We start from the raw sequence: 15,186 nt of genomic DNA, 5'->3' as shown, positions 1-15,186 counted from the left end.
CAATAGGTTTTGACTGACCTGTAGCTAGCGAGAGTTGATAGATCACCGGTCAATTTTTTTTTTTTAAGATTGTTTAAGATATATTTTTATTAAAATATTTTTATTTACAGTTTAAGATTGTTTATTAAAATATTTACCAGTTAAACAGAACAGATTTGCAAGTAAACTTTTAAGACTCACAAATTCAAAATTTTTATATTTACAAATCGAACATCTTAAATTAAATCTACAACTTATAAATATTAAATATTAATATTAATTAATATTATTTTATATAGAGTATGTCCTCTTGAATATTCTTTTTTGGGTGGCATATACTTTTTATTTTCTTTTTAAAAATAAAATAGTTTAGTACTTTAATAATAAAAAATTATACTTATTTTTTTAAATAAAAATATATAATTTTAATATATATATATATATATATATGCGCGCGCTTATACATGAAATTGCCATTAATCTATTACCATTATTCAGGCAAAAAAAGAATTGCCATTCATCTATTATTCACACCGTATATATATATATATATATATGCGCGCCCGTGTAAAATTGCCATTATTCAGGCAAAAGAAAAAAAAAAATGAAAAAAGGTGCCATTATTCACGCAGTCGTGTATTTGGTGTTTGGTATCTGGGATTGAAGCCCGTACCGCCTCTCCTAACTCGGGATGCTTTCATTTTCCATTGCCATTTTCACCGCCATATTGGGTGTGAGAAGGTAAGAATCAGGCAACATGAAGAAGGAAGACACTGTAAAGCTCATCAGCGCCGAGTGATCCGAATTTGTGGTCGACAAAAAAGCAGCTATGGGTTCACAGACGATACATAACATCGTCACCTCCCCGGGTCTGTTCATTCTTCGCTACCTCATTTACGCATTTATTGTTTTTGTTTTTTTTTTTTTCAAGGAGGGTATGAAACCCTTAAAGATAATAATAGTCTGATGGAGGGATTTCTTTAACAGGTAATTTCCTTTACTGCGCTAAGCTGTGTTTTAGATCCCTCAGACCTTCCTTGCTCCTGCAAAACCTTGCTAATTCTTCCATACCCAATAGTAAATTCAGTCATCGACGTGATTTTAATCCTCTCCTATTCCAATCCGAATCCGATTCGCCTTCCTGCTGGAAGTATAGGAAGCAAACAAGAGGTAGTATCACTCTTCTTAAAGCCAGCCGTCGGGAGTCTCCTTATGAAGTTCTGGGTGTGTCTCCATCAGCTACGGCAGATGAAATCAAAAAGGCATACAGAAAGCTTGCTCTTAGGTATCATCCCGATGTCAATAAAGAGGTAATTGGTATGTTTGAATCCTTCCTGATTGTTGTGTGCAATCCTTATGGTTCTCTTTTCTTTCATCCGCGTTTCTTTTTATTTCATTTTACGAGTAACGAAAGTGACTCTATTTTGTTTTGTTTTTAGATGTCGCTTAAGAATACAAGATGATTTTGTAATTTTTGGTGGAAATTAGTCCTGGTGGTCTGGTAATTAGCAGTGCAAAAAATGGAATCTTTTCTCCCATTTTCTTTGTACAAAGGAGAAAAAAATACTTCAGATTTTTTTTATCACACACGGTTGAGATGTAAGAGAATAAGGTAGAGAATGAAATCGAATGCAGAAAAAGAACATACAAACTCACACTAGAAGGAAGTTTTATATTATGAAAAGTGAAAACTGAAGCCAAATTATAGTTGGAGGCATCTAGAGATGACTATTTATTTATGACCTGTGTGGGTGTATTACAAAATAGTAACTGGGTCAACCAGGTCGTATGGAAAACGCAGTGGTCCTTATATCTTCGTATTTGCATTTTTTATTTGCCTACTTCTTATCCAGGATTTCCTTTATCCTTACCTTAGCTGTACGAATTAGTTGAAGGCCAAAAAATAATGTTACTAGAAATGGTAATGTCCCCTCTATTAGTGCACTGTCCTGTGGTTCATAATATTCAGAAAGAAAATTCCTCCCAACAAGAGGAATAAAGAAATAGAAACCTAGTGCCCTATTTGGTACAATGAAAGAGTTTTTGACTGAAGTGGAAGTGGGTTTTAAAGTATGTTTGGTATGTTCACGGAAGTCTAATATAATTTTTATTTAATATATGTAAAGTTGAAAAACTGATAACCCAGAAATCATTGAAGCTGATGGGAAGTGGTAGCAACAAGATGCATGCACCAAGTTGAAACTTCCTGATTTTGTTATGGATTTTATGACCCTGTCTACTCATATTACTTTGACCAATATTTCAAAGTAAATTTAATGTAGCTTAAAATGGGAAGATGAAGCTTATTGAAGTTCTTTTTTTATCATCTTTACAGGACAAGGCGCAGGAGAAGTTTATGAGGATAAAACACGCGTACAATACATTGATAAATTCTTCTTCGCGTAGAAAATTTGATTCTGGGAATAGTGGTTCTGATCCTTATTATTCCTCTCGAAGTAGCCAAAGTGGTACTGCAAAAGCAGAAGAATTTTATGGATTAGGTAAAGAGCTCTCATTATGCAATCCTGGATAAATATCTGCCAGGTTGCCTTTATACCAGTGAACCATTCTGGTTCCTGGAAAATCCAAGTTCATGTACTTAATTCACGGGGAAAAAAGTTGCCAGGAAGCATATTGAGTCTTGATTGCTATGTTTTGTTTGTTTGGAGTGGAAAAATTTTTAGCCAATTCACTATCCTTTTCCCCATTATTCTGGAAAGATGCCTGTTCACCATGTTGATTTTACATCCACGGACCTCAGTTATATATAATTTGTTTTTTCCTAGCACATTCTTTTTAAACTATATCTTTACTTCCAACTGTTGAGAAATAATTTCAGAATCCTTTATATGCTTCCTGATTGGATTGGATGTCTGTCTTATGGTTAACAACTTTGTGCTGCAGGTAATTTTTTGAGCGATGTTCAAATAACAATAGGTAGATATGTACTCTCAGTTAGACATCATGTCAACCATAATTTTAACTTGCATTTTTACAACTACTGTTGGGCATCAATTTTGTGTTTCCCTGCATTTTATAAGCGTGCAAGTCTGTGAATGGGCGGGGGAATATCTCTACTAAATTGTTATTACCTTGTATGATTTGTTCGTGTATTGCTTGAGATCTGATTAATGTTATTACAGAGGAATTTTTCAAAGATCTTCAGGAAGAATTCAGGAACTGGGAAGCAAACTCTACTTCACAAGGAAAACCGAAGAGCCTATGGGAGGAATTGGCGGTAGGAACTTGCATTTTTTTGTTTGTTTTGGTGTTGGAGTTCTTGTTCCCGCACGACGCTTGGCTTATGAGCTTCTACTATAGTTGTCTGAATGAAATGAAAAAAGAGAAAGAGGAGTTCTTATTTGCGCGCAGTCTATTAAGTTCTTGATGGCTGATCCGTCTTTTGAAACTGTGGCTGACAATGATCAACATGGGAAACTGATCATATGAGATTTTACGTTGCAGGAAATAGGAGAAGAATTTGTGGAGTTTCTGGAGAAAGAACTTAATATTGTTGATCCAGAAGTCGATTCAAATGACAATTATAAAAAGCCTGGGGAGGGAAATCCTTCTCGTACTTCTGCCGGCAGTGGGCCTCGAGATGAAACTGGCAAGGGGAACAGCAGCATCCAGGATAACCTTGATGAAATAGAAGCTACTCTTGCTCAGTTAAAAAAGGAATTAGGTTTGTAGTCGAAATAAGATTACTTTTATGGCTGGTTGAGGTTGACTCCATGATGTAAAATGTTTAATTATTGCTGGAAAATAAAAAAAAAAGAATATTCAATTGTTGGATAAACATAAAAGCTATGTAGTATATACTCCAGCCTCACGGTCCATAGGAAGCAAGACGTAGATGTCTTTCACTGAATGAAAAAATAACGCTACAAAAATCCCGAACTTGAGATATTGTATTAACCTGTCTGGAAATTCGATGCGCAGGAGTTAGCATGTAAAATGTAACTCATGGGGCACGCTTGTCCCATTACAATTTACATGTGCAATGTCTCCTTTTGTTTTTTGTTTTTTTTTTCGGGGGGGATAAATTTACATGTACAATTAAATTTTGCAGCAAGCTGTGAAAGGAAGAGATCAGATAGTCGTTCTCAATGACTAGATAGTAACTAGGAATATTAACTACTATGAAATCTCAATCTTCATGATGCTAAATGACCAATTTTTTTTTAAATAAAAAAAAATCATGATACGTTCCAATCAGTACTACCTCGAGGGGGTTTCTGCTGCGCCAAGCTCACAGAATAGGGGCCTCCGAGAAGATGACCGACACAACCACCACATGACCATGGAGAACAAGCCCTGGCGGTGGTGCTTTGCAAGCACCTTCATCTACGGAAATCAACTGGATAAATCGTCTCAGTTAGCTGGTGACGATTAAAGAATGGGAAATTGCTGCCCATTCCAAGGCCTTGATCCTCCTAACATTTACCTTGAAATTAACCTTGCCAGCGGATAACTTGAGATGACCAGTTCTTCCAGGCACAACATTCACTACAGTATTTACAATTGGGTGTGAGTCACCCGTCATTTCAAAAGTCCACAAGACTGCTGATGTCAGTTAAGAAAAAGGGCAGAAGAAGATAATATTCAGATAAAATGGCGCATGGTCCAGACCATATTCATTTCCTCATAAATGTAAGGCACGTAACCCCAGAAAGAATAGAGTGTTGCCATCTGTACAAGAGAATGAGGAATACTTGAAATGCATAAACAAATACTAAGAATTAGGCTTTAATATTTTGGACTGAGGCCTTGTCTTCACAATGTCAGAGAATATTAAAAAAAGCAGTATAATAATAAGAAACCTCATCTCCAGAAGACGACCCCTGCAAACTCCAACCATGGCATCAAGTCATCATTCCATCGCCTACCCAACATTGCTTTTAGCAAGGTGTGGAATATTCACTATCATCGTTTTGATTGCTGGAAGGGACCTGCTATGCCTTGCATTATTTGTGAGTACATATAATTTAATACTTTGTTTTAATTAGTATAAAGGTATGATAATATGTGATTTTTGATATATAAAATGCATATACTAATTTTTTAAAAGAAAAAGAGCCAAACAAGCTAAGATAATTAATGAAGATAGGATTAATTAACCTGTTTTTAGAAGGCGTGGCCTGGTCAAATACCATAAGAGGAAGGTAGAAGTGATGGTGATGTGAAGCAGCAGGGCAATGCGTGAGGAGGAAGCCCGGAGAGGGCGTGGACGGTGCGTATTGATTCCTTCGATCATTGCGCCCTGCAACAACCACGGAAGCAAATTGCTGGAGGACGCTCCATTTTTTGTTGGGTTCAATTTCACCATCCGACTCGCCAAATATCATATAAAACGCTCTCACCAGCTTACTTCACCTCAATTGCCATTTCTATTTCATGAACGAATCTGAAGAAATGGCTCAACTCGAACGCTTCCCTAGACAAGTAAATGCCTCCAGATCTGTCGTCACCTCTCCCAGCGTGGAAAAAGTCCTTCGAGGTAATCAAATCCCTTCCCTTTCCATCACGCCCTTCATTCTACAAATCTTCAGACTCCTGTTACGCAATGCATGCATTCTTGTTAACAGTTACAAACCAACCATGCAAAAATGTAATCATAATAATTCTGAAATTAAACAGTTTTGGGATGCTTATAAGGACACAAAAGAAGTTCACTTTTAAATATTAGAAGATCGATATTAGCTTAGAAACTATTTAATTAAATGATTTAGGTTATTTTGATTGAATATATTATCTTTAAATATATTTAATATAAGAAAAAAAAGTAATTGATGAAATATTAAAATATAAGAGAAGTTTTATGCTTAAAAATTTAAAAACAAATCATAAATATTTAATTTAGGAAGTACGTAACTAAATTGTTTAAGTTATAAAATATATTATTCTTAAATATATTTTGTATAAAAAAAATCTAATATTGCCGCCAATCGTGGATGCTTTTTTCAAGCATGTCGTTCAAGATTGTGCTTTTCATTCGAGTTTCAGGGGGTGAATCCTCAAAGCTGGGCTCTCCCACCTCCAACGGCCCCACTTCGCCTTTATCCGAAGACGACAGTGGCGCCCCTCAGAAGAAATCCGTGCTCTCCAAGGTGAAGGAAAAGGCCAAGAAATTACGCCACAGTCTCAGCAAGAAAAAGCACGACGACGGTAATGTCACCCCCACTTGGGGCGTTCCCGTAGAAGATGAGGAGGAGGAGGAGGAGGAGGAAGACGCGGAATACCTCGGAGCTCCAAGTAATATAATGTTATTTGCGTCCTTTGTTCCCTCAAACTTTTCTTCTGTCTCTCTGTCATCCCGTAAATCTGTTTTTTTGCTCCTGTATATTTCAGTGTACGAATCGGAGCTAGCACCCGAAGCATACAAAGAAAACGCGAGGCAGCATCCCAGAGCGACTCCGGTAATTGCCGAGAACCATGTTTTGCACAACCCTTTAAATTCCAGAGGTGAAATGGATCGTCAAAAGCCACTCGGCAACTGTGCGGAGTCAAAGAGAACGACATCATCATCATCATCATCATCTTGCAGCGGCCACAAGCCCTCTTGGTTCGAACAAGACAATGAGTGGGAACGGAGCCGAGAAACTCACGCCAGCAAATGCGAAAGGATCAGACGCGGGCCATTGCATTTCGTCTAAAACGCAAGGCCTCACCGTTTCGAAACCCCCGGATACTCTAACTCCAGCATCGTCTCGTAAGTCTCCTCTGTCGGTGACCACTACGACAGCGACCCAGCAGACTCCTCCTGCCAAGACTGCCACCAGAATTTCTCCGGTCGCGTCAAAGGCTCCGCGCTTTTCATCAGCCCCATCGACTCCGCGCAAATCATCACCATCCGCGTCTTCTACGCTGAATATGAAGAACAGCACCGTCGACGCCAGCGACCAAGTATGGGACAAGGGTGTGTCGGTGAGAGAGTATTTCAAGAACAAGTTGGAGCCAGGGGAAGATGAGAAAGCTCTGTCTCAGGTGATATCAGAAGCAATGAGTCCCCGGAGAACTCCCGGTGATGTGGGCGTCATGGAGAAGGTGAGAGAAGCTGTCACTTCATTGCTCCGAAATGAGGAACCATCACAATATTCTGTCGGAAGCCCAACCCTACGCACCTCGTCTCAAAACCCTGTACTACTATCTAGCAACGTTCAGCAAGGTACTATGATCATGTCCATTTCACAGTTTCATGCCGATTATATATATCGTTCCTCCAGGATTGCATTTGATGATTTTTTTTTTTTTTTGGGCAGTTGGTGAGGAAGAGAACCATGGCAGAATCCTTCAGACTAATTGAAAATCTCCACAGGGCGTCTCATGCTCATTTGTATATATATATCCAACTATTTTCTCCCTCTTTTTTTTTCCAGCATATATTTGTGTATGTACTTAATAATTACCATCGAAAAGATCATTTCCATCCATTTGTAAACCAAGGTTTGCTTGTAATAACCCTGCGTGGGCCATGCTCTGACTTTGAAGGGTTCCTTCTATGAATCCTGTGTCTTTATAATTCTGACGATTCTTCAATCACGAACAGCAAAATTAAAGGCCACTCGCCATTGATTTAAAAAAAAAAATCAAAGAAAAACTCATTTGAGTTACGTGGGCAGATGTAGTTCGGTTTGATCCTTAATAATATTCTATGATGCACCTTAAGCGATTAAACATCTGTCATTGAGGACCAAATTTCAATGGATCAGGGAGAGTTTTAGTGGATTTGGATTCCATGCGTGTAGTTGCTACATACACCGGATGCATGTTTTCACATGGCACAATCATATGCTATCAATTAAGTCAATGGTCTTAGGAAGCTTTATATAATCAGATACTCAAAACATAGAATCAAATCTCTTAACAGCATTACAAGGGCAACCAGCCAGTGGCGCTAACATGAACAAGAGCGAGAGGAGCACCCATCACACCAAGAAAAGAAGCCTCATATCATTATTCCTATCGGCCATTGTTCGGCTCTAAACCCTCCATCGTCAGCGTCAAGGTCTCACCCAACGGCCTCACTAGCGACTCTTCCGATCAACGAACCACAAAGTTGCCATGGTTGCTATGCTTCTTTCTTCGAAGAAGACCAGAAATGGGTGACCCAGTTATCTCCGCACTGCTGGCCTGAGAACACGTCGGCTACAAGCCACGAACTACCTCATCCTTCAAGCGAAGAAGAAACCATTCTTCTTTTCCATCTTTAGTTGTCAGAGAAACAATAATTTGAAAGTCCGAAAATGAGAGAAGCAGGATTTCTGCAGCGAATGGATCAATGGATATAAAGCTAAGAAGGAAGACAACTTCTATAGAGAGAGAGAGAGAGAGAGAGAGAGAGAGTAAAGGGAGGAGAGAGAGAGTAATTTTTGCCAAGCTAGCCGGCAAGAGTATAATATAATAAAATAAGCATTTCTTAAAGAGATTTGGATTAAGTGTTTTAAGCATATGATTGCATAAAACTTTTTAAAATCACTAATTTAGTTGATAGCGTATGATTGCGCCACGTGTATAATTTAAAAGGCCAAATGTTACTGTAGACACACTGATTTGCAAATAATCTGCTTCATTTAATTGGCAGCGAAACCGGTGCATTTTAGTATGGTTCAGGGTCCCCTCGTTTACCCCATGTCAAATTGTCAAGTGCGTAGCCTAGTCACTAGGCGGGTCCGAGATTAGAAAACACATGCAGTATTTGAGATGACTAGACATGTATAACATCTAAATAATAATAATAATAAATAAATAAATAAATAAATAAACTTGAACGGCGACGGCCTCCATTAATCCCCCTCCCCATGCTCTCCTTCACATTTTTGACAACACCTGACGCTCTCTAAATATATTTCCAGCCTTGTAATAGAAGATTGTACATTCGATGGTATTTGTAATGGATGAATCATTTCCTGATTCCCCCGTGTTGTCTTAGTTTTCCCCTGCACAAGTTGTCTATCACTTTGAATGAGTTCAAAGTCTCTCATCATCATGGCGTCTAATCAATTTATATGGTTTAATATGTTGCTTTCTTGAGTTCTTTCTCTCTCTTTTTTTAAATGGATAAATTTAAATGATTGAGGCCCAGAAGAACGAATTCATCGGGGGATTTTCTTCTTTCTTTTGTTTTTTTTTTTAAACTAAAATTAGTGGGGATTTGACAAGAAAGATGTCCTGAACATCAAGGGGAAACAAAAATTGGTGTTTGACATTGTTGATATTGTGTATAATGAGTCAATGGGTGAGGTGAAGGAGGACGAGAAGTGCATCAAATTGAGGAGGAGAAATTGTTTATAGTTGAATGGGCATTCTCTGATACCCTCTCCAGCACACGGCATCACCTTGCAGATTTTTATTTCCTCACAGGGCTTACCTGTGGTTGCTACCTGCTCAAACATTTTCTGTTGTAGTTGGATCTGCCGCTCTCGCTAGGATGCATATATATACTGATTGATTTCTGTCCGTAGGATGATATGAACGCAGGATTCTTACGCTCTGTGATTATTAATAAACTGATGATGGGCCTGGAGCTGGACAAGACTACGAGCCACCAACCCCATATGGCATTGCGGCTCCCCATTGCCTTCATTCCCACGTGCCTGACGGCATCCTCCTTTTCATGCATGTTTGATTTTTATGTGGAGTTTGCTAAATTCTAATCGGCCCTCAACTCTGGAAAGCAAGTTAAATTGCGCACGTATTTTATAAGATTATTATATCTCGCTTTTATGATCAAATAAATCCTTTATGCCCATAAATTCTTTGAATACGTAAAAGTCAAAAACAACAAAAACAAAAGAAAAGAGAGATGATCTTGGAGGAAAACGTGGAGCCTAGCAACTCCTCAACCGTTCATGAAACATTCAACAATATAGTGCCTGTTTGTTTTGCATCCAGAATCAATTTTGTTGGTGTTTAATCAATTTTTAAAACAAAATTAGCCAAACAGCATATAATTTCCATAATCGATTAAGCGTGCTAAAATTGATTTTTTTTTAAAGCTATTCATACCTGCTTCTGGTTCTAATTTCACCATATTAATTTGTCAATAATTCATAATTATATTAAATAAAATTTAACAAATTTAATAATTATATATATAAATTTATCAATAATTAATTTTGTATGATATTTAATTATTGAGCCATAATCAGGTTTTGAAATAAATTTTGTGAGATTATTTATAGATTCAATTTTATTATTAAATAATATATTTTACTTTTTAAATAAAGTTTAATAAATTTATTAACATTAAATTTAACTTTATCAATAATTTAATTTTAAAAAATAATATAAAATTAATTCAAACATGTGACGTTATAATATAATTAATTATAATTAAAATTAATTATATTAATTAATTATTTTATACTGAATTAAAATTTAAACGGACATATAAATGCGAACGGGGCGTGACGTCCTCACTTCTCTCTTCTCACTTCTCACTCTCAGCACCATAGAGAAGCAGAACGCTTGGTGTCGGATAATTCCGCACCGGATAAACCCCATCCACGTGGCTCCGTCCAATTCGCCAGATTTCTCGTGCCTCTTCCTTGGAGATAATTCAGTCACACAACCCGACGAACAAAATCGAGCTCACAAAAAGGCCGAGCCAGCTGATCAGGCGAGGGTCGTCTGGGAATTCTCTCTCTATCCGCCCATGGCTCCCACCCTCACTTCCAATTCATCTCTCCTGACCAGCGCGCCCCATTCGAGACTGACCCCCTGGAACCCCAGGCTCCGCGTCATTGCCAAGAAGTCTGGATCCTTCCCTCCCCTTCGCCTGGGCAAACCCCGGGATGATTATTCTTCTGATGGAGGATCACCGTCGGACAGCCCCGCTAATTCCAATCCCTTCCGTTTCGACTTTGGCAAGATTCCTGACGTCACCTCTTTGATCCCGGTTCCCAGAAATCCCACTTCGCCGGGTCTGTCATTCGGCACCCCCAGGCGCAAGGACCCAGCTACAGTGTTTGTTGCCGGAGCCACTGGGCAGGCCGGTATTCGAATTTCACAAACTCTGCTCAGGCAGGGTTTCAGTGTCAGAGCTGGTGTCCCCGAACTTGGTTCTGCACAAGAATTGGCTCGCCTTGCTGCTCAATATAAGGTATGCTCCATCCAATTCTGGCACCTTCGAATTTCCAATTCCTGTGTATCTGATTAAATGGACTCGAGTTCACATTGCTTGCTTTGTTTGTTAGATTCTTTTCTTCCTTTCTTGTAATCCTGAAAGAAATATAACCATTTGAAATTCCCCTCAAATGGGTTCTCGGGTGTACTCGTGCAATTCATAGGGCAAGCAGAACGCAATCATGGTCGTTAGATAAAATTCAAACAAATTTGCATTTGAATAAAAAATTGATATGCAAAGTTGTGCCGAGTAATTGTCAGTTCCCACTGTATCATCGCAGATTATATCAAAGGAAGAATCAAAGCGCTTCAATGCAGTGCAATCGAGCTTCGAAGATGCGGAATCAATAGCCAAAGCAATAGGGAATGCTAGCAAAGTAGTTGTCACGATTGGGCCCGCAGAGAATGGTCCAACTTCGGAGGTCTCCACATCGGACGCCGTGCAAGTAGTCCAAGCTGCCCAACTGGCCGGCGTCAGCCACGTCGCTATCATCTACGACGGGAACACTTCCGGCGCGTCGACATACAATGTATTGGATGGCATCTCGTCGTTCTTCAACAACCTGTTCTCACGGTCTCAGCCCTTGAGTGTACCAGAGTTCTTGCAGAAAGTGATTGAGACGGACGTCAGCTATACCTTTATCAAGACAAGTTTAACCGATGATTTCTCGCCGGAGAGTTCCTACAACGTGGTCGTCTCAGGTGAAGGAAGCGCAGGAGCAAACGACTATAAAGTAATGTAATGTATGAGATAATATCTAATATGTATATCGTCTTCTTCTTCCTTTTCACTCTCTCCCTTGATATCCATGTTTCCATCTTTTCTGTCTAAAACTTGGTAGAAAATGATGATTATCAGGTTGCCAAGTCCAAGATAGCATCACTAGTGGTGGATGTTTTCTTAAACACAGAAGTAGCAGAAAACAAGGTACCGATTAGTCAATTACACATGGACATGTGCGTATCATTACTGGAGATTGTTGAGTTTATTTCTAATAAGAGAAAGGGAATGGATTCAAGCTGGATGTTGACTAATTTACTTTTTGGCAAATTCTTTTCGCTTTTTTCAAATAGGTTGTGGAGGTATACGCGGATCCAGAAGCCCCAGTGAAGCGCGTTGTAGAACTTTTCAGGTAAGCGGTATCAGATTGTTTGCCTGTCAGAGATAACTACAAAATTGGTCAAATTATAAAATCAAGCTTGGAAATGATCTATTAATGTTGCTTCTTGCTCGTCTTTGAACAAATATACATGACATGAAGAAACTTGTTTTGTTTCTTTTCTTCTGGAACGATGCAATCATGTGATACGAAACTATCTTCTTTAATCGAAGAACTGGCATGCAAATGTCTAAAAGCTGGACTTTGTTTCTTGATTTAAATACCAAGAATATAACTCGAAGAATCGGTAGAGCTGTAGAACACTTAGTGGGTAAGTAGTGTGTGTGTAACTGAATTGTGAATTTGATTGCAGGACAATCCCCGAGGATGGAAGAAGGAAAGCCTATGCAGAAGCAGCTAAGAAGGCTAAAGCAGAGGAAGAGGCAACGGTGGCCGCAGAAAGAGCTCGTGAAGCCGCGGAAGCAACAAAAAGCTGGAAGAAGAAGTGAAGAAGCTGTCGAAGGAAGAAGCGAGGGCTGCCAGTCTAGCTTCAGAAGCCCAACAGAAGGCGGAGGCTGCCGGGGCTTCCGTAGATGCCCTCCTGAACAAGGCAAGAGATTTTGGTGCAGGCATATCGTGGCAGCGGTTGAGCTTACAGTTGGCCACCTCGATGCAAAACCAAAAGTCCGACGAGGATGAAAAACCCAAGGTACAGCTTGCCACTGTGAGGGGACAGGCCAAGGCTCGGAGTCTCCCACCAAATAAGGCAGTGGTTAAGCAACCGAGCAGCCCTGCCGCTAAACGAAAGGAGGATGAGGCAAAGCAAACGGAGAAAACGGCGGAGGTCAGGAGCGTATTTGGCGGCCTGTTCAAGCAGAAGACTATCTATGTTGATGATGACTAGCCATCATCATAACTCTTGAGGGTACTTCTCTGGTGCCTGAGGCCGTGTCATTGCAAGATTATTTGCTTTGAACTTGCGTCTCTGTAAAGTTTCATGACTTTAAGCCAGATATATCGTGTACTTGTGCTAGTTCTAGATTTCTAGTGAGATTAAGGGCAAGGCAAAAATAATAAAACAGGTTTTCCCCCGTCTTCTTGGACTTCTGCTGGTGTCTGCACATCTGGCCTATGGGCAACAACAAAATAAATCAACTTAGGCCCTTTGCATCTGAGTAACGACAAGTCACTCTAAGCTACTGTACGCCAGGGTTCCAATTAAAATTCAGTCTTGAAACTTTAATTTGGTACAACTCTAGTTATATAATTCACTCTTGCCAATGTGTTTCCTGATTCTCTTAAAAAAATTTGTATAAATTTGATCCATTAAGTTATTTATAGTTTATTCAATGAAAATATATCATGTAGATGTTTATAAATATTAATTTATTCTGACATTGATGAAGATGATGAAAGAAAAGATAAAAAATAAAATTTTAAAAATAAATTCATTAAAAATAATAAAACAAGAGATTTTATTTGATTTAATTATATTAATATGGCATATTTTTATTAAACAAATCATAGATGATATGGTAAATCATTTTTGGGGAAGAAATTATTTTAGAAAAGAAAGGAAAGGAGAAAGCAAGGTAACGGTTTTGCAAGCCTTCGAATATCTTCTACCACAATATCAGATTTTGAACTTGATCAATCACATTCATAGCTGATTCGGAACTTTTGTGAAGCAAATAACCTCAACCTCTACAATGTCAACCTCATCTTCCTCCTCCCTCTCTCTTCTTCATCGTCAACCATAGACCTAATCCATAGAACTCAAACATCGATTTGGCTAAAATAGTAGCAAGAATCAGTTGAAACAACTTCTATCACCTAAAAGAAGAAGCACCATCACCAGAAGTAGCAACACCATCGTTCAAATTTGTAACCATGTGTCACAAGGCCATTATTTTGTCTTCAAAAAGCTAATTCATTAGAGTGTGTAACGCACTAACTTATATAGTTAGGATCCTCCTTAAGTCCTTCTAATATGGGAACTAACAACTCCCTCAGCTGACTTGTGATGGGATTCGTGAGGCTCCCATTACAGGTGGCTCACCGATTGAACAAACTTACGTTTAGCTTTGATACTATTTTGTCATAGGGTCATTACTCCTTCTCTAAAAAGCTAGGTCATTTGGGTGTGCAATACACCCACTTATATCATCGAGACCCTCCCTAAGTCTCTACAATATGGGATATGACACGTGGTTTTGAACTCAAACAGTAACGGCTTCAAAGAACGTCTTCGCCCATGATCTTCAAACCTCCTTTTCCTTTTCTCAAACCCCAATTCCATTGAAACAAACAGAGCTTAAAGTTGTTTTAAGATTTAATGGCTGATAATAAAACTATAATGATTGAATTTTAATGGGTTGAAGTTTTGGTACTAACTAGTGAATTGTATTCGATTCAAAATTATGAGAATCAAGTTATATCAAGTTAAAATTTAGAGATTGAGTTATGGTCGAGTTAAAATTATAGAATCAAAAAAAATTAAATTAATAATTTTTCCCAATTAAATTTAAAAATGGAAAATAATAAGGAAATTAAAAAAATGAGTGAAGAGAAGGGAATCATTTCTATATCTTTGGTACGTTTTGTATAAAAAATATAAAATCTGTGTTGACCTTTTTTAACAAAATCTTGTACTATAACAAGATGCAATTTATTGTTGTATCAAAAGAAAAATGCAATCTATTGTTCTGATTGCAATCATCTAGTGTTTTTTTTTGTTTTTTTTGGTAGAGGCCTAGTTTTATTTTAGGAAAAATTATGTATAGGTCTCGTAGAGTAGACTTGCTTACCAATAAGTCTTGCAAAATTCAAAAATCACAACCAAGTCTTTTGGGGCCTGAGTGTAATTTGAAATTAGGTTACAAACGCAATAATACATCTATTAAACATATATTATATCAATCAAATAATTAATTTATAATTACTTCACTAGTAATTTACAATTATAATTTCAACTTTTTAC

The 15,186-nt window shown here is 38.2% G+C and overlaps 3 protein-coding genes across 4 annotated transcripts; all 3 read left to right on the top strand.

Annotated features, from left to right (window-relative positions):
* Positions 1-576: 576 nt before the first annotated feature.
* On the top strand, positions 577-3,974 carry LOC129315187 (uncharacterized). 2 transcript variants are annotated; one of them, XM_054958752.1, is made up of 6 exons: positions 577-848; positions 967-1,289; positions 2,315-2,480; positions 2,884-2,916; positions 3,123-3,217; positions 3,445-3,974. In XM_054958752.1, exons 1-6 carry the CDS (start codon positions 809-811, stop codon positions 3,670-3,672), a joined length of 885 nt encoding a protein of 294 aa, XP_054814727.1. In that variant the 5' UTR covers positions 577-808; the 3' UTR covers positions 3,673-3,974. The 2 variants fall into 2 exon arrangements, with proteins under 2 accessions (XP_054814727.1, XP_054814728.1); XM_054958753.1 differs by lacking the exon at positions 2,884-2,916 and having other exon boundaries at positions 581-848.
* Positions 3,975-5,133: 1,159 nt separating this feature from the next.
* On the top strand, positions 5,134-7,580 carry LOC129314823 (uncharacterized). The gene is given in 5 exon segments (XM_054958259.1): positions 5,134-5,479; positions 5,986-6,234; positions 6,331-6,634; positions 6,636-7,147; positions 7,242-7,580. Coding segments are annotated over 5 exon segments (1,194 nt in total). The 5' UTR covers positions 5,134-5,394; the 3' UTR covers positions 7,286-7,580.
* Positions 7,581-10,375: 2,795 nt separating this feature from the next.
* Positions 10,376-13,309, top strand: LOC129316825 (protein PLASTID TRANSCRIPTIONALLY ACTIVE 16, chloroplastic). The gene is given in 6 exon segments (XM_054961192.1): positions 10,376-11,083; positions 11,388-11,840; positions 11,966-12,034; positions 12,181-12,239; positions 12,580-12,689; positions 12,692-13,309. Coding segments are annotated over 6 exon segments (1,818 nt in total). The 3' UTR covers positions 13,111-13,309.
* The last annotated feature ends 1,877 nt before the right edge of the window (positions 13,310-15,186 follow it).

This window comes from Prosopis cineraria, unplaced genomic scaffold (assembly GCF_029017545.1).
Source record: "Prosopis cineraria cultivar Desert tree isolate PC_DT_omini unplaced genomic scaffold, ASM2901754v1 PC7, whole genome shotgun sequence".
Taxonomy (NCBI): domain Eukaryota; kingdom Viridiplantae; phylum Streptophyta; class Magnoliopsida; order Fabales; family Fabaceae; genus Prosopis; species Prosopis cineraria.
The sequence above is the reverse complement of the archived record's forward strand: the minus strand, read 5'-3'. Positions and strand labels throughout refer to the sequence as shown.

Coding starts and splice junctions, on each gene's coding strand:
- LOC129315187 (XM_054958752.1), top strand. CDS start 809: ATGGGTTCACAGACGATACATAACATCGTCACCTCCCCGG. Junction 1,290..2,314: donor ATCCCGATGTCAATAAAGAG/GTAATTGGTATG, acceptor TCATCTTTACAG/GACAAGGCGCAGGAGAAGTT. Junction 2,481..2,883: donor AGAAGAATTTTATGGATTAG/GTAAAGAGCTCT, acceptor TTTGTGCTGCAG/GTAATTTTTTGAGCGATGTT.